The sequence below is a fragment of the Morone saxatilis genome, unplaced genomic scaffold, assembly GCF_004916995.1.
Source record: "Morone saxatilis isolate NCDOM2014 unplaced genomic scaffold, NCSU_SB_2.0 Contig22, whole genome shotgun sequence".
Classification (NCBI taxonomy): Eukaryota; Metazoa; Chordata; class Actinopteri; family Moronidae; genus Morone; species Morone saxatilis.
Window position 1 is genome coordinate 17,688,526 of NW_023339785.1, and position 18,434 is coordinate 17,706,959.

Here is an 18,434-nt window from a genome sequence, read left to right on the forward strand (position 1 = left end):
AAATGACCACCATAGACCGGAATTTGAATGATTACATTTTTAAGGAGTTGAGGACAGACCTTCAGTGCATTATAGTGTTCGTGTGTGTGTGTTTCTTTATGCATATTTGTGTGTCAGCAGTCAATAATCAAATATCTCTCTTTCCCTGCTGGGATTTCTCACTGTATCTTGTTCTTTTTCTCTCTCTTATCAGAATCTGCCTTTAGCATCTTACTGGTGACTTTAGTTGCAGTGGAATCGGCCTATTTAGGTTTTGGTCGCACTTCGCCTCCGCTCTGATATTGATGAATTGACTTCATAAAGCACTGAGGCAGCACACTCTGTCGTCAGTAATCAATGCCCAGATCCATTCTTTTCTCTTCATTTGAGGAGGCGTCTGGAGCTTTCCCGCTGCTGAGCAGATGAGCCCCGGGTCTTTGGAGAAATTGTCCTCCAAAATAGTGTCCTTTCCATGATGTCTGACACATGCAAATTGAACACATTTAACAAGATTGTCAACAAAAACATCACATCTAACTCTGAATGACCCCCCCCCCACCTCCCATCTATTGTGTTTGCATTCAAAAAAGAATAGCCATCGCTTCAACTTTGAGGCTTTTTCTTCTGAGCTGAGAACATTCATCATGCAGACTTTTTAATTTGTGTTATGTTGCTGTCTCATCTCATCCTCACCCTTGCCCTGATGCTCTGTGACAGATGCCTACAAACAAATTGTATATGATTGCATAAAGCCAGTAAAGCACTTTCGTTAGGTCAAGGTTAATGCTTTTGTTTATTAATGGAAGTGCATTAGAGATGGATATGTGATTGTTAAGGGGGCTTTTACCAATCCAGTTCAGAACAGTGATGAGTCTGTGTACTGATCAGTATGTCTAGACATGCACAGTCTCAGATCTCCATGAGCACTTAGTGTATTTTATCTTCAACATTCAATAATAAAGGTTAAAATGCATGATCTTTACTTTTTTTGTAGTTGACTGTTAATAAGCGCTACACCAAACAGTTATTTATAATCAATATCAATTACCTTGAGCGTAATTTTTTCAATAAAACGCATTTGGTCTATAAAATATAAAAAGTTGACATCTTCAAGTTGCTTTTTTTGTCCAACAAACTGTCCAAATATCCCAGAGAAAACATTTGAGAATGAGTGTCAGATCAAAATTGAATATTGTTTAGTACCTGCAAAACTAATGACATTGTAAGATAAAGAAAATGGTATATGATACTTGCTAAACATCAGCATGTTTGTGGGTGCTTAATAAATAACTTAAAGCAACATTATGTAAGAATTTGTATTTTTTGTAGATTTGGCGGCCCTATAGTTTTAGAGTGGAGTAGAGCTACACACGTAGCAAGCTAGCTAATACTACTTACTAGCCCAACAGTAAGAAACCCAGCTCAGCATCTGTCTTGCAGCCTTTTATTTGCTGAAGCTCTCATAAATAAGGTTAACTGAGCTAAATAGCTAACAACAGCTATAGATTGCAGCAGTTACTTTAGTGTCTATCATGAAACCCACACAGAGTTGAGGCAAAGCAGCTGGAGGACAGCAGTAGGAAAACCAAAAAACATTATCTCCATAAAATATGATCCAGTTTCACCAAAATCAGTGACATAGTTGGTAAATTACTGCATTACACACACGTCCCAACACAGAGACCAAAGTAAGGTGCGAGAACAGTTGTACGGGGCGCAGAGTGGCAATGACAGAGGCAACATTCTTCTTTAGTGTAGCATCAACATGATTTGAAGCTGTTATTTTATGGTAGAAAAGTTAAAGTTTTTGAGTTTTTTCAGTAGATCTTTAGCTGGTTTTTGAACACTATCCAACACCTTCGTCTTTTTCTGGCCTTTACTAAAAGAAAGTATATTTCTTACGTGGGATCCAGTCTGCAGCACACACAGAGCCACTCGGAAACTGGCTCATCACTGATTGGACTGGGATCTGTTCAAAGTGTGAAATGCCTATGCCAAAATAAATCCAGCGGCATTGAATAATTTAATTGATGCTTATTATAGATAGTGCTCAACTCCCACGGATTTTACAGGCTTGCTAAGCCTGACCCCAGGCGCTGGGAAAATGCTCATCTGTGTCACTTTGTGATGGCTTGCCTTGTGTCTATGTAACCCGCTCTTCTTGTTCACTTCTCTTGCTTCTCATGCACATTGCCTCTGAGTCACAGTGGAGATGTTACATTAAGGACAGTGTTGTTAAAATGAATGACTGTAATACGTTTTACAAGTTAAATTAAGCCTATAAACCAAGGCTCAAATTCACTAACAGAGATTGGTCAAAACTTTTGCAAGTTTCCATATAAATTATCATTACCCACGATTCACAGTTACGAAAGTTGAATTATTGAAGATATTTTTTTCCACAAATGCCAGTATTTCTACTAAAACCAAATTTGCATGACATTTATATACTGCACAGGTGATGTGTGATCCTCATTCGAATTCAGTGAGTTTGAGCCTCAAGCTGCAACATAATGTTAGAAGAGTATGTGTATGCTCATGAAGAGAAATGGATTTAGTAAATTCTTGTACTTCATGATCTTGTAAAAAACCCACCAGCTACATTTTCTGGAAGTATTTAAAGATATCACACTGCCACTTTCTGAGATGTCTATAAATACTTCATGATGCCAGTTTAAATGAAGTGATCATTAAGCACAAAAATCCTACAAAAATCCATTAAATGCGTATGATTTTGAGATTTCTAAACTACTTTTTTTCTCCTTTTCTTCTCTGCACAGCGATCCAAAATAGCAGTGTATGAGAAGATGTGGTCATACATGAAATCCGCTGAACCCTCAGTGTTTGTTAAGACCACACCCGATGGCGTAGCCCGGGTACGAAAGTCAAAGGGCAAGTTCGCCTTTCTCCTCGAGTCCACCATGAACGAGTACATCGAGCAGCGGAAGCCGTGCGACACCATGAAAGTTGGCGGGAATCTCGACTCGAAAGGCTACGGTGTGGCGACGCCCAAAGGCTCAGCATTAAGGTGGGTGGAATAATATAACAATATTCTCCATGTTGTTATAGTATTCCACCTACCCTGATGTCCCCCTGTTGTCATTGTCTTCTCTTCCTCTTCTTGTTTTTTTATGGACACAGAGGTAACGGTAGTATGTTTTTCAATGCACTTGGATACAAAGGTTAAACGATGATAACGTTTTTTAATTCTTCTATTTAATATATGTTCATATATGTGATAAGAGTTGCTAATTTCTAGAAGGAGGAATCATCCAGATAATAAGGCTAAAGCTAACAATCATTTCATATTTATGTCTCTCTTACTGTTGATTTTCTCTCTCCTTCGATCTCTCCTTTCACTCCTGTGTGCTGTCCTACCTGACTGTTGTGTTGTCACTTTTAATTTAACAGTTCAATGGTTTTTCAATTTAGCCTTTAAAAGCTGCGCTGTCACTTGTGACGAATGTTAATTGCATGATGTTTGTTGTTGTTACTTTTCTTCTCAATGACAAGTGTCCCCATCCCGCACACTTCAGTTTCTAAACTACGTAACCCTTCATGCCACCTTTTCCAAGATTTAACACTGTCTTTACCTTATATAAGCCTTTCTTATCTCTCCTTATATTCCTTAAATTCTTAAACAATTTGTCCTTTCCTAGACCATTCTGATTAACAGATTATGTGCATAAGCCCCTGCTTTGACAGTGGTAGTCTCACTACCATTACCTATCATTATGATGCTTAGTACAATTATTACTTTGCATTAGATTTCTCACGGACCTGTGCATTTTCTTACAAGTTATGTTTTATCGTTTCAAGAAATGCTGTTAACCTGGCAGTTTTAAAACTGAATGAGCAAGGCCTCTTGGACAAATTGAAAAACAAATGGTGGTACGACAAGGGAGAGTGCGGCAGCGGGGGAGGTGACTCCAAGGTCAGCCTCGATGTCACCACAATCGGGTACCATAGTGCAGAGTAATCGGCAAGGCTGTTACAACAACTCAACCATAACCAAACCAACTGTCCGCCCCAACCAACCTGCTGCTGCCCCACGGCAGATTACCAAATTAACTGCTAGCCTGACCAGACACTTTAACAGCTCAGATCAAACTAAGGAGCCTTTGCTTAATCAACAGAAAAGTCATATTTGTGATTATTGAGAGTGTATTGTTCATGTAGCAGTAGCAGTATTAGCAGATGTACCAGTATTAGAATTAAGGTAGGAGTTCTCTCTGTATGACAAACTTCCAAATTAATAGGCGAATGTGGCTGCCCTGCAGTTGTGAAAGGTTGAGCTTTATTTATTCACCCTTACACATGTGTAAGGCAGATCACCTAGAGTCAGATATTAGGACTTTATCTAGATAGTTTTGACAGTTTGAGTACAAGCAGTTGAAGTCACACGCATGTAATTCAAAAAGGAAGCCTTTAAGTTTGCCAGTGATAGAATATTTTACATTGAAAAGGCCTTAACCTCCAGCCTTCCCTCCTGAAGGTGAAGTTTGCTAATCCTGTAAAATACATGGCTTTGCAGTACTTCACCGCACAGCTGCTTCACATCCATGATACTGGCCCAGAACCCATGAGCTTTAAAGCCAATGTGATAAATTCTACTTAAAACCTCAAAATGGCTGCTCAGCTGAGGCCAACAGGAAAGCAAGGGGAACAGCGGCGTCTTGAGGGGACTAAGCATTGCAGGCAAACGTGAGAATTCTAATTAAACAAATGATTTCTTTTTGACGAGTCATCTGATAAACCACTTGTGGTTTGATTCCACAACATGCAGTTCCTACCCAAACTCATTAATAACCCAGCTGTGACCCTTCTGACCATCAGATCGCTCCCTCTTCTTCTGTGGTTAAATGATAAATGTTTTTTCCATTATGGAAGCTAATGGTGCAAAGTGTTAAACCCCACTCAACCATGACATTTTAGTGTAATGTTACTTAGATTACGTGCCATGAAGCATTGTGCTATGGATTACATTACATTATATTCTTCACAATGAAGGCCAATTTTATGACAAATGATGCTGTCAGCACACATGTGATGATATGGGTCAGGTAATTGGCTAGATTACAGACAAGCTACAAGGTCCCAAGGACTGCATATTGTGCCATTACACTCTTATTGTCATTTGTCAAGGATTGGCCAAGACCACAATGAACAGTTAAGCTGCAGAGAGTCATTTTTAAAATAGCATCACCACATAAGGCTGCATGAGGCATAGATCAAATAATGTCTTACTAAATGCCTGTGGTTTATTTCTGAAAAGGATTTTGTGTTCAAAAGTCACCTTTTTTCAATGTTTGCATTGCTAACATTGCTATGTTCTGTAGTCACTGAGCTCAGGAGGCCTGCCTGTGCTACTAAGCGCTCATGCTCAGGAGCCATTTGAAAGCATCTCTTATGCTGTCGTCGATCTTTTATCATGCACAGGTATGTACCACCTATCTGTTTCCTGGCTTGTTTTGGCTCCCCAGGACTCAGTGGAAAGGTTCCGATTAACTGGAATAATGCGGCCTGGAGCACTCTGCTCCACACTGCGCATCACTTGGCCCTGTCCCGCTCACAGCTCCATGTTCCAACAGACATCAGGAGATGCACATAATCATGCACACAGCTGCATGCACACCCACTCACACACAGTTAACACAGCTCTTTCCTGCCTTCAGGCACAACACAGTGCAGCCTTGATTGAGTTTCAGACATAGAGCATGTTACAGAGTAATTGCATTGTTAATCAATGTCTCTCCAAGCCAAGACAATGGTCTGGTCTTCACAGTCCGTTTCTCTAGATTGGCTATGAGGGATATACAGTGGTGTAATCTTCTTTCAGTGCATTATGCATTGCATGGAATTGCCTATGGGGACATTCTTCCCAGGGAGTAATCAGGTCACTCATTTATCGATGCACTATTTTCCTTTGCTTTTCTCTTTTACACAGAGAGATTGATCTGAACCATAAATGTTATGTTATAACAAAAAAATATGATCTTTAGTCAGCTCATGATTTTATTTAGGTGCAGTATTTTGACGTCATGCTATAACCAGCAAGCAGTAGTAGAATAACTAATACCACAATGTGAAAATACTCAACTATGAGTAAAAGTATGTATGTTATAACATGTACTCACTGTTTGACTTTTATATATGATTTATATTAATAATACTGCTGCATTAATGTGTATGTTGCATTTTATGTGCATGTTTAAGATCGAGCTGATTTTAACTACTATGTGCTGTCAGGTAGTTTAATCTGCAGCAATGCGTCATATTCTTTCAGATCAGTATATCTTTGCAGTGTTGCTGTCCTGTGAGAGCCACGTATCTCTGAAAAATCACTTTTTCATGAGAAAAACAGCCCTGTTTTCAGGTTTGGACAATGAATCTTCCAACTAATCCAAGGGGAGTTTAAATATTTTATTTAGCTTAAGAAGTAGGATAATTGTTTCAACCCACAAAGGGACACTTAATTCTTTACTCAAAATCACCAAATTCGGGGATACTGGTTTTCACTGGATAGGAAGAATATGGAAGATTATAATCTGAAAAGAAACTAAAGCTGTCAGACAAATGCAGTGGAGGAAAAAGTACAATATTTGCAATACAATATAAGTATAAAGTTACATAAAATAGAAATACTCAAAGTGAAAGTATCTCAGATTTGTACTCAATGCAGTACTTGAGTAAATGTAATTAGTCACATTCCACTGCTGAGGGCAGGAAACAGCTGTGTCAGACATTAGATTATGCAGCTACAGGCAAATATGAGAGGAATTATTCCGCTGATACTTTTGAGCTTAGTCCTGCAGCTCTGTGCAGTTTGGTTGGGACACACTTCATCTGACACTAATCTGGCGTAATTGGGAGATAAGGTTTTCTTAGCGATATGCCGGGATAGAACAGGCAAGAATTAATTAGGCTCTGTACTTTTGGGCACAGTTGCTTGGATATGAAATTGGTTGTAATACCTCCAGAATTGATTGTTGTCATGCTGGTGACAGTAGTATTAGTAGTATTAGTCATCACAGGATTAGGCTGATATTGTGGAAATTGAAAGGTAGTATGTGTATCGCTTAGATTTTTCTGTTTGTTAAGACAAAGCTCTTGTTGGACTGAACTTGTTAAATGCTGGTCAGAAAGAAGCCCCTGTGATTCAACACCTGCCCCCAAACCAATGTACCCTGATGCCTTTTAATACTCATAGACTTGCAGATTGTACTGTCAGTACCTGCTTGTCGCCCTGTTAACAGCGTCTGCCGATTACTCAAAGCGATATGGGTAGGTCCTGGCTTTAGACTAGGGGTTATAAAGGTAATAGGTAGAATGCCTGCTCTCTGTGATGTTGACATAGCCAGGAGCCCTGCTTTATCGCTTTGTAAAGTATGTAGTAGTTTAAAAGTTGAATAACATAAAATAACATAATATAATGTTATTTATGTTATTTCCCACGTGAAGAACTCCTGTAAACCTTGCAGTATTGAAACTCAGTGAACAAGGCATCTTAGACAAGCTGAAAAACAAATGGTGGTACGATAAGGGTGAATGTGGAACCAAGGACTCTGGAAGTAAGGTCAGTCGCTGCAGGTCTTTTGTACTGATTCCAAATTGCATTTTGACGTACTGTTCATATGCAAGACAAGACTTCTCTAACATCTATAGTATACATTTTCTTTATTTGCTACACATAATTTTTCTTTTTTTAGTATTTCAGTTTTTCTGCCACAAACTGTAACACAGTTTACACGTGGCTTCAACATGAGGCACTGCTTCCCCAAATTAATATTTTTTTTTTTTCATGCCATAGAAATGAGACACTTTTTGATGCAATTTAAAATGTAGTCTCTTTTTTGTGAAAACTGTAATGATAATACTGTGGGGAAATTGCTAAAGTGCCTTTCAGACACACCATTTCAATTGACTCACAGCAGTTACAGTTGTTGATAAATGCTATTTTTGCTCATTTTCACTCTTGACATTCATGATACTTTGACCATTATGCTGCTGTTTCTATTTACCAAACTGTTAATGAAAATTTGATTTATTTGTGTTGTTACTAGTTTGCATCAAGATGTGTCTATTAGATTCTTTGGCCTCCTGTGGTGTGATGAACAAGCAAAGCCTCTTATTGTGATGAGTTACTCAAATTCAACTTCTCTAAGCGGCGAGAGCGCCGTAGGGTGTCCTCTAAATCTTGTGGCTGCTCGGAGTTGAGGTTAGAGGCTCTGTTTGCGCATTACAAGAAGTTGAGGAATGTAATAAACCCACTATTTAACCCTCTGAGATATAGTCAAAGCCTCAGATTACAGGTTAGGGTCGCTAGATAGCTTTATATATCCATGCTCATAGGGTTAAACTGCAAATAGTAAAACTCTAATGAACAAATTTTTAATGAATATGTTTGGTAGGTAAGCAGCAGCAAAATGGTTTGATCTTTAGTGTTTTTTTTAAACTTTAATGGAGCTATCATTCATCTACTATGAATTTGACTGTACTGTATGACAATGTTGCCAAGAGAGTTATACGTACATGTCGCTTAGAAGATTTAAAAAAGACAGGGATTTTCAGAGCTATTGACCTATGCGATACTGACCAGCTTCCTAACATGGTCAAGAGCAGAAGCCATTTTACATACATGTAGTGTAGGGAAGGGAAAGCTCTACATTCACCAGCAGATAGAGCATTAAGAGTTGGCTTCTTTCTCCTTTGTGGAGAATGGTTTGACTATGGCAGTCTGAAGTTCCTTACAACTTTGTGACAGCCATAGGAAAATCAGTTCAGACGAAATTCTAGCTTTAGCACCTCATTACATCTTCAATTTTTGGTTGCTTGCAGCAGTTAGTCCATAATCTGCCATATGTAGCACCAGTAAGATAGAGTATGATGATTTGCTAAAGCAGTTTTAAGTCAAGGCAATGTTAGACTCAGTTTGAAGGATGCAGGCTGCATTTTGTTCTGCTGCCCTTCCTTCACTGCAAATCTCTTAACTATGTTATTCACTTTCCCCCAGGACAAGACAAGTGCTCTCAGCCTAAGCAATGTGGCTGGTGTCTTCTATATTCTGGTTGGAGGGCTGGGGCTGGCCATGATGGTGGCTCTGATAGAGTTCTGTTATAAATCACGGCAAGAAACCAAACGGCTGAAATTGGCCAAGAATGCCCAGAATTTTAAGCCGGCTCCCCCGACCAACACCCAGAACTTTGCCACATACAGAGAAGGCTACAACGTATACGGAACTGAGAGCGTTAAGATCTAGAGGTACGTCACTTCTCTGTACTGTCCACACAGTCCCTAAGCGCTGTAGGAGATGAATCATTTAGCTTCCTGTCATATCAGTCGGAGTAAATAATTCATGTGTATGTTTTGCTGTGTAGAGCTGCTTGTGAAATCTTTTATGTTTGTCATGTTGAGTACAACAGAACACACACGGCCACTCAAATACAAAACTCTGAGAAGTTGTTTATACATAGTAACCTATAGCTGCATGGGTAGTGCCTCAGGCTATATGAAGTGCTACAATACTCTTATACACAACCACTTGTTTTGTGCCGTTTCATAGAAATGCTGTATCAAGTTATTTTTGCATTGTATAAGAATTGAATATGTTTTTTTGTAAAATGTTTTATTTTGTGATGGTAATCTGATCTGTAAATATTAATAATAATAATAAATTTCAAAAAGTGCATAAAGTAATAGCTTTATTTATATAGCTTTTCAAAAAAAGCTATATAAAAAGTTAAAAAGCACTTTTCAATTAAAAATACAATTAGCAACAGTTAATTAATATTATATCCTATTATAAAATCCAACTAAAAATAATAATAATACAAACAATAAAACAGTCATTTTTTAGAAGTGACTTAAAATAAAACAATGTTAGCTTCCCTGATAAGGTTGCATTTCAGATCATAGGAGGTCAGGAGATCAGCTGTATATTCTGGAGCTAACCCCTCTACAAGCCTTAAAAGTTATCACAACACTATAACAAGGAGCCGATGAAGAGATTTTAACACCAGTGAGATGTGTTATCTCCTGTTTTACCTTGTTATGAGTCTGGCTGCGACATATTGGATCATCCGAACTTTACTGAGGCTCGAGGCAGGGTAAGGGTCAGTTCTCCCGAATTAAATCAAAAGAAACAAACATATTTTATACTTACCCTTTAATGGTATCTAGTCAAGAAGATATTTTTGGTTTTACATGCACAGTTTTGAGATTTCAGCCTCCATCTCAATAGATTTCTCATTTCTGGTGATCACAGCTATAAAAAGGCAGATTGTTTTTTGTGGCACTTGGGGGCAATGGAATAATCTGCAAACACAACATATACATATTATCACCTTCTAAAGTTGATGTTCGGAAACAGTTGTCTATTTACACTAACAGCAGGTAAGGGGCTGCATTTGATTAATTTGCGGTCGTTTTTATGGCCCCCTGATGATTGTAGGTCTAATATTCACTTTTAGTGTTCATCAACTCCTAAGGGAAATATTGGCCTCTAAATGTAGCTAAATGCACAGCTACCAGCTAGCTGCTGGACAAATAGTGTACAGTCAGTTTTTGTAGCTTGAAAATAGAGCTGAATACATCTGCCTGCTGCTGACTCAGAAAACATTGATCAGAGCAGTGTGAATAATCAAAAAGAATTGCGTGATAATTAACAGGTTTACCCCAGTCACATTACACGTTGGCATTTCACCCATTGTTAATATAAAACATATTGATTCGTGCAGCTTTTAAATCTATTACTCACAAAAATACACAGAACAGACTGAACAGCTTTCATAGGGACTATTTCTTCTGTATAAACTTCCACTGAAAGCTCACCACAAATAAGTGGGAATTCCCAAAATATCTGTATATAGCAGTTCGACAGCATTGAATTAAACAAAGCATACCTAGGAAGTACACTTAAATAAATTGTTAGTTTTGTATTTGATTGGATTGATTGCATGTGTGTTCGTGTGCTTCTTGTTAAATACAAAATACAGCTGTACAACGGAGCAATGTAATTAAAAGGCCCTGAAAACAAATTAACTCAATCAACTTCTCACTTTGAGTAATGGAATCCCACATGAACGAACAACAGTATTTTCTGCCAAAGTAGAAAAGTTTTGATTATTCATATGAGAGACGTTTGTATTGGTGTGTTTTGTCTGGGCTCTTCTCACTGGTGGTCAGAGATGACTACTCTTAAACAATACTTGAGGATTAGTTTTCTGAACTTTATATTGAATTGTTGCTCATTTGGTGTTACTTGGAAAAAACAGACGTTTGAATTTGAAAATAAATTGCCTTATTTCAGTTTTTATTCATTTTTAATTCACAGTCACATATTTTCACCCAACATGAGTCATACCCAAATGTAAATGTTTTCCTGCCAATCATAAAAACCTCAACTCTTCCAATGTTTGCTTCTGCTCTGTATGTTGACACAGGTTTAGAAAACATTTCCATTGTCCCTTACAACTGTGACTAAACATCTATGAAAGGACAGGATCATGGGGATTGAGCTCCAAGCCAAATCCTCTCGGTGGACACGGCATGATAATCTGCAATGACGACACGACTGGACTGGTCATGGGAAGAGCCGATACGGTTCCCTCCTCTCAGTGCCTTATGGAACTCTGAGTCCAATCAATGCAACTCATTCACAATGATATTGCTTTTTTGCTTGAAACTCATACAAAACAGAAGAATGGTGCAGTGATTAAAACATATATATATATATACATCTATATATATAAATAAATAGATATATATATATATATATAATACATTTGAAATGTTATAATGAATGAGAGAACTAAAGCCATCATTTGCAACCCTAAGCACATTTTGAAGTGCCAGAAAGAGGACGAATCTTATAAGTGTTTAATTGGTTTCTTGTAATCAATATGATCAGATTACTCTTCATCCTTCTGCTGCCAGATTTTCACTGGTTATATGTGTTCAAATAATTTTATTAGATCTGTTCAGTGCACTGTAAGACACTGGTTATTAGACAATAGCTTTTATACTGCTGTAAGTCACTTATAGTGACCATGTACTTGTTTTAAAAGACAGATTGATCTTATTGGAGCGAAATGCCATTTAGCCCGAAAACAATTATGAGTGTGTTGTTTGTACTCTAAACTCTGGTGCTGCTGCCACTGTCTTCTGAACGTTTGATGGGACTCATGAAGATGAGATAATGATCTGGTTTTGCTTTTACGCACCCCAGAACCAGGTCATAATTCACACTTCCAATACTGCCAAGAGTGTGTTTTGTATGACAAAAGAGTGTGTAAAGCAAGGTATTCATGCTTGAGTAAAAAAAAAAATTCTGTTTGTGATTTACAGTTTGTAAAATATCAAAGGAGCACTGACTCGCTAAGGTTCGTCACTCCAAACAGTCTTTCCCTGAAGTCTAGAGTCTTCTGTACATGAAAGTAAAACCAAACAAAAAGGGTAATTCAATTGTAGATTAACTGCAATCCAATTAAAGGATAACAGTAATGGCTTTTAAACTGTAGTATTTTGGATTACCTTACCATTTTCTTTAACAATTGCACATTTTACAATGAGCTGTGGTTTGCTTTTAATTTGATTTCTTTTAATGAGCATTACAGTGTTTGGTGACTTCACTTAGTAAATGAAAATATATGAATACAAACGGAAAATAGATTTATACAAGGTTATACCAGGGAGAGTCCTGAAGCTTAGCACATTTCCATATTGCTGTAATAATTTCTTTTCTTTCAAAAAGACTGTGATTCCATAGGATTTAGGAAGATAATTATCTAATCATCTGAAACTATGGGCAGATAGTTTTGTATAAAAAAGAAACTGGTAATGTGAAGAAAAACAAAGAACGAGTTGTGAAAAATGTGTACATTTAGATAAATGAGAATTATTTATATTACACAATGAAAGATTGGCCTCCCTTTTTTTTCCTTTTTGGTTATTTTTTTTCTAAGAAATTGCATGTGAAATCAGTGATGCTTGACAAGCTCTGCTACTCACAAACTGCCCTTAGGTTAACGTTAGAAATCCAGCCCTGGTTATTCTTTTTTAAATCAGTTTCACCTTTTTCTTTTTTGTACACCTCCCCTTCTGCAAAAAACAAAAATTTGCCAGGCATAGTAGTGGGTACAAAAGAGCAAGAGATGCATGCATAATTTGCTGAACTTCATTAGTGAGGCGCTGTACAGAGAATTTTAATACATTTTGTAAATAAAAATGTACAGAAAGGGTCCTGTGTCTGTGTTCATGTCATTTCACAACACTGTTTTAACTTGGCTACGCTGAATAAAACACTGGATGATCCTGCAGGGATTATAGGAGCACAACTCGGCTCAGGTTAAAGGCACTGCATACTTTAACTCCAGTATGGTGCCGCTGGAGTGTCAGTAGCCCGAGCAGCCCCCTGCAGACAAATACACAAAGAGGGGATTTTTTTTCCTGTAATGGTCCAACATTGAACCGTTAGTCAGTGGAAGTGTGTGTGCATGTTTTGGATCAATAGTAAGCACCATCTGCCTCACTCTCGCTCTCCTGCCTTGCATCCTCTGATTGAGGGCTCCATTGACAGCTTCATCTGGCATGTGATCTTTCTTTCTGTCTCTCTCTCTTTATAAGATGCTTTGTGACACGATCAATAATGTATTATTATAACCACCAGCTGCTTACAAAACATACTGCACACAGGTGCTGTGTCACACATAATTCCAGCACTAGTTTTAAAACTACATTTTAGGCAGGATATTTTCATCAGGATTTATTTGAGCAAATACAGCAAAGGCACAGTTAATCATTTAAACCCTGCTTATTCCCACAGTGTAAATTCTCAAATATACAGTAAATCAGCACAATAGATTGCCCAGACAGTCTGTGTCATTTTACTGGTCTCTGGGTCTGCATTGTGTGGTAAAAATGAATTCCTGCTTCCAGAGATTCAGCCTGCCCAGCTCAAATAACAAATCCAACAAACGTGGCAAAAGACCAGTGGTTTTTTTTTTCTTTCATTTTTTGGATGCAGACTCTATGATTCAGGATTATTCACTGCACCAGTCCTGTGGAACAGACTCAGGCAATATAAAATGCTACTGTACGATCCAAACAACCCATTTCTGACAAAGCATGAAAGGATATTGCTTTTTTGTTCTTTCTTTGCTTCACTGCTTCTCTGTTTGTGCTTTTTTTTTCTTTGTTATGCCTGGACTGCTTTCAAACAGGAACAAGACGATGTGGGGGAGTGGTGCGCGAGGATGGCACTGCACTGCAGTACACGATGCTCATGAGACTATTCTCTGGAATTAGTTTACTCACCTATCAAAGAGGGCGACACATGGCGGTGTTTGTCCTACAAGAATGGGAGAAAAACAAGAGGCAACAAGCAATTAGGATGAGGCCTTTCATTCAGAAAGTAACACAAGGAAAAGGAACCGTTAATCTAGTCACAGGAGCACATAACAGAACTAATCATCCCCCACTGTGCTGTCACACACTTCTCACATGTGTCGAATTGTATTACTTTAGGCTAGCCTCTAGTGCTGGCTGTCTCTTCAGGCCTGTGGCTGCGAAAGTGAATCTGATCTAACATGGGTTTTGTCACTAAGAGGGGAAGATGGTTATATATGTGTGCGTGCAGAAGAGAAAGAGTGAGTGCGTGAGAAAGAAAGAAAGAAAACTCTAAAGGCAGAAGAAGGACGTGTCACGGGGAGGATACTTTGATTACAGCTACCGAAAAAAAAAGGCTTTCTGGTTCACTAGCTCCCTCACTTTGCAGCGTACTGCAGTCTTACACCCTATCTCTCTCTCCAAGGACACAATGAATAAATCAGATTCCAACTCAGTTGTTCCATTTCCCTCTTTTCTCCACTTTAGCTCTTCAGCTTTCTTCAAGTGCACCTGAAGAGACCTGCACTTGACATTCAAGTTCAGCTGACATTGATCAGCTTCCCAAACATGTACTATATTATTTAAAAATAGTTCAGAGGTATTGTTATGAATAGTAATGTTTTTCAATTGACTTCAGACATAAGCGGTGTTTCACATTTAAATCTGTTTAATCTGTTTACCATACTTCCCTCATTGGCTTTTTTGGAACATTTCTCTTTTGATTCTGCTCTTTTAAGCACATTTTAATGACTGCAAAGACAACAAAGATGTAGAGTGATGACACACGGAGTTCATATGTGAAGCCTTCGGGCTTGACTGAAACAACAAGATCTTTTAAAAAAAAAACAAATATTAGCACAGAAACACCATTAGCATTCTGCTCTGAATAAGAGATGACAATTTACATGAGCTCTGGCACACAACTCATTATTTAACATCATAACTGTGACAAAAAATATGTACATTTGCCATGTTTTGTAGACATGTCTCCCACTTATGCAAAACCCCACTTCTCCAGACAGTGAGTAATGCCAGTGTGACTCACAGACAGCATGCATATAGCAAAGAGAAGATCCTGTTACTGTTTGACTAGACCTGAATGGGCAAGACCCACGATTCGACTTTGAACAGAGTGTGATCGCTGGCGATTGATGTGCCAGTTCCAGAATCTGCAGAGGCAGCTGTGCTCATGGGAGTTTTTTGCACCACAGATTCAGGGTCTAGAGTTAAATAGAGAATGAGTGCTGTGATATACAAAATACATACAGCCAACTGCAGTCCTGACACCAAAAAACACCTCAAAGATGATGATGGCAAGGGTTTCTCAAGCTGACCACATGTATGCAAGTGGCAGCTCGGAACATAACAAGGCACCTTGTCCATCAAATCCTACTTTCTGCTGCTAAATGCCGATGAAACATACACCATGGTAACATTACTTTCGTTTGCAAGTGGACTGCAAGTAACAAAGCACATGGTCTCCACTTTCACAAATGTTGCAGTGGAATAAAGAAAAAGTCTATTTTCAGACACTCTAGCTTCATAACGTATCATCAGTGTTGTTTTCATTTTCCCTCAACCTGCCTCAGTAATACCCCAGGTCATGATTTCCTACATTTCTCTCATTTCCATCCAAAAAAGGAAGTTGTGCTCAGGGAGGCTTTATAGAAGATGTTGAACCTCTTGCTCAAAACACAAAATATCTCAAGGCTGCATTACATTATTGATTGTTGAGGCTCTGTGGAGAAATATCTTCTACTACAATGATGATTTCTCTCAGTAGTAATACTCGTGCAAAATGTTGAGTGTAAGAAGTCTCGGCTCTTTGATTCTGAGGGACAGACCATAAAACCTGATGGTTAAACACTGCTGTCTCAGCAATGGCCATAGTTGCTGTGCTGCGCACTTATCTACATTACTTATCCCTAACCTCAAAATAAAGCGTTTATAGTATACAGTAAAAAGAGGAATGGCATTTTAAAGTGTTCATAAATGTATTAGTCTACAATTATAAACAGTTAATGACATGTGTAGTGATGAAACATTGATTAACACTATAGGTACAAAACTGTTTCTATGATTCTAAATAAAATAATGTGTTTTAAAATACTCCACTAGATTTTCAAGGATTGTAAGATATTTTGTCATTTACAACTAACAAATAAATATGCTTTCTGCCACATCTGATAGCCTTTATCGGAAGATCGAGTTTGCTCAGTTGTCGTGGAGACTGAAAATGTGTTAGTAAATAAATAAATACTTCATCAAAAAATTGTAGTACTTCACTTAATTCAAAGGAGCAGTTATTTTTTTATTTTATTGTTTATTGAATGCTTTTAAATACTAAATTGGGGAAGTTAAGTGCATGTTGCAAATTAAACTGCTGGTGGTTTTTCCCAACATAACATTTTTGGAAATACTCCTTTTTGCTTTCTAGTAGAGAGTTTAATGAGGAGATGATACCTCCAAACCAAACAGAGCACCTTTGGGATGAAATGAAAGAAGATGTTCACAACATGGATGGAAAATCTGCAGATAGTGCATGACAGCCGCAAGTCAGCATGGCCCAGCATCCCTGTGGAGCAATTCTAGCATTTTGCTGAATTTGATGAATTCAGCTACTTTGGAAGTAAAATGAAGAACTAACTACCAACAAAAGTAAAAGTGAGATATTGAGTGTATCAAAAATATTTATGGCAGCTCTGATTGTTCATGTATGTAGTTTTGTTCTTTCACTAATCGTGTGGAGGACAGAGTATAGTACTGAAAGGACTTGCAGTGCTGAATCAGAAAGAAATGAACAGAAAGTAGTGGGGGTTGAAGTCCTGCAGAGCTTCATTAATACGCCCCATTAGAACTGACAAGTAGCCCAGTGTGACTTCACATCTGGACATTGTACTTCTTCATTATAGCTCAGGGCAGCAGGCTTTTATACAGTAACAGATTTGGCATAGTATGGCTGACTGCGAAAGTATCCCCTTTGAAATAGAATTCATTTGACGCAAATATATTGCACGTCTCAGTCTACATTTATGAAGTGAAGTGATCATCAGTCATCAGTTGCCACCACGCAGCAAGTTGTTTTATTTCTCACAAAAGGAAATTGCTTTGGTAACTGTTTGTTTGGGTCACTGGTCTTCAGCTTTGGCTTTTATAGTCTAATGTGTAATCCAAACAGCAAGAGTTTTTCTATGATGTTATAATTGCTCCCCACAATAACAAAAGGGAATATGAGTCAGCTGTGGTCCATCCCTCTAGAAACCACTGATTGGCTTTTGATGAAAGTTCAACTGTATGTTGTTGCTCAACTGCAGCTTTTTCTAAATCACAGTTTGTCCTACGGGGGGCACTACGTAATGGATTTTTACAGAACTGTGGGGAATTATAACATTCTCACATATTCATAAATAAACAGATCCGCCCATAGAAAGGTTGCTACATAATTTGTTGACTCATCCATGAGTCATATGCAGTTATATCTGAGATTGATCTGGGCCATGTTTCCCAAAAGCATCTCGAAGCTCAGATGATTGTAACACATAGACTTACGATCATAGTAAGATGATCTTAGCCTGGAAGGAATAGTTTGACATTTTGGATTTATTTGCTTCCTTGCTGACAGTTAAAGCTCTTTTACATAAAGTGTGATTGGTAGGGTGAATAATTCATAAGATTTAAAAACATATCGCTGTATGTAAAAACACACAAAATTGTGCTCTGATGAAATGCAGCATTTATTTTATGCACTTATCCATTTTCCAGTCCATACAAACAAAAGTAAACTGTAAAACAAAGAAATAATAATAAGAATAGTGAATATGAAAAGGTGGTATGGTAGCTTCACATGTAGCATAGAGAAATGAGAGTGGTATGAATCTTCTCAACAGTCTTATTGGCAAATTTTGGGGGAAATGATGCATCAACCTGCTGCATAACCAATAACTTTCCACTTTGCAATAAAATTACTTTGACTGGCCCAAGGCAGAAACAGCCTTATAGCTGGTTTGTTTTATGTTTTAATTAGATTACAATAAATTAAATTCTATCATTATAAATCATTTCAATTTATG

General features: G+C 37.9%; 1 protein-coding gene across 1 annotated transcript in view; it reads left to right on the plus strand.

Moving 5' to 3' along the window:
- gria3b (glutamate receptor, ionotropic, AMPA 3b) overlaps positions 1–13,209 on the plus strand; it is an 87,585-nt gene extending 74,376 nt beyond the window's left edge. The window contains exons 13-16 of the mRNA XM_035669653.1: positions 2,760–3,007; positions 3,799–3,913; positions 8,993–9,240; positions 11,421–13,209. Coding sequence (XP_035525546.1) covers positions 2,760–3,007; positions 3,799–3,913; positions 8,993–9,238 — 609 coding nt within the window. The 3' untranslated portion in view covers positions 9,239–9,240; positions 11,421–13,209. The remainder of the gene's footprint in view (positions 1–2,759; positions 3,008–3,798; positions 3,914–8,992; positions 9,241–11,420) is intronic.
- Positions 13,210–18,434: the final 5,225 nt, after the last annotated feature.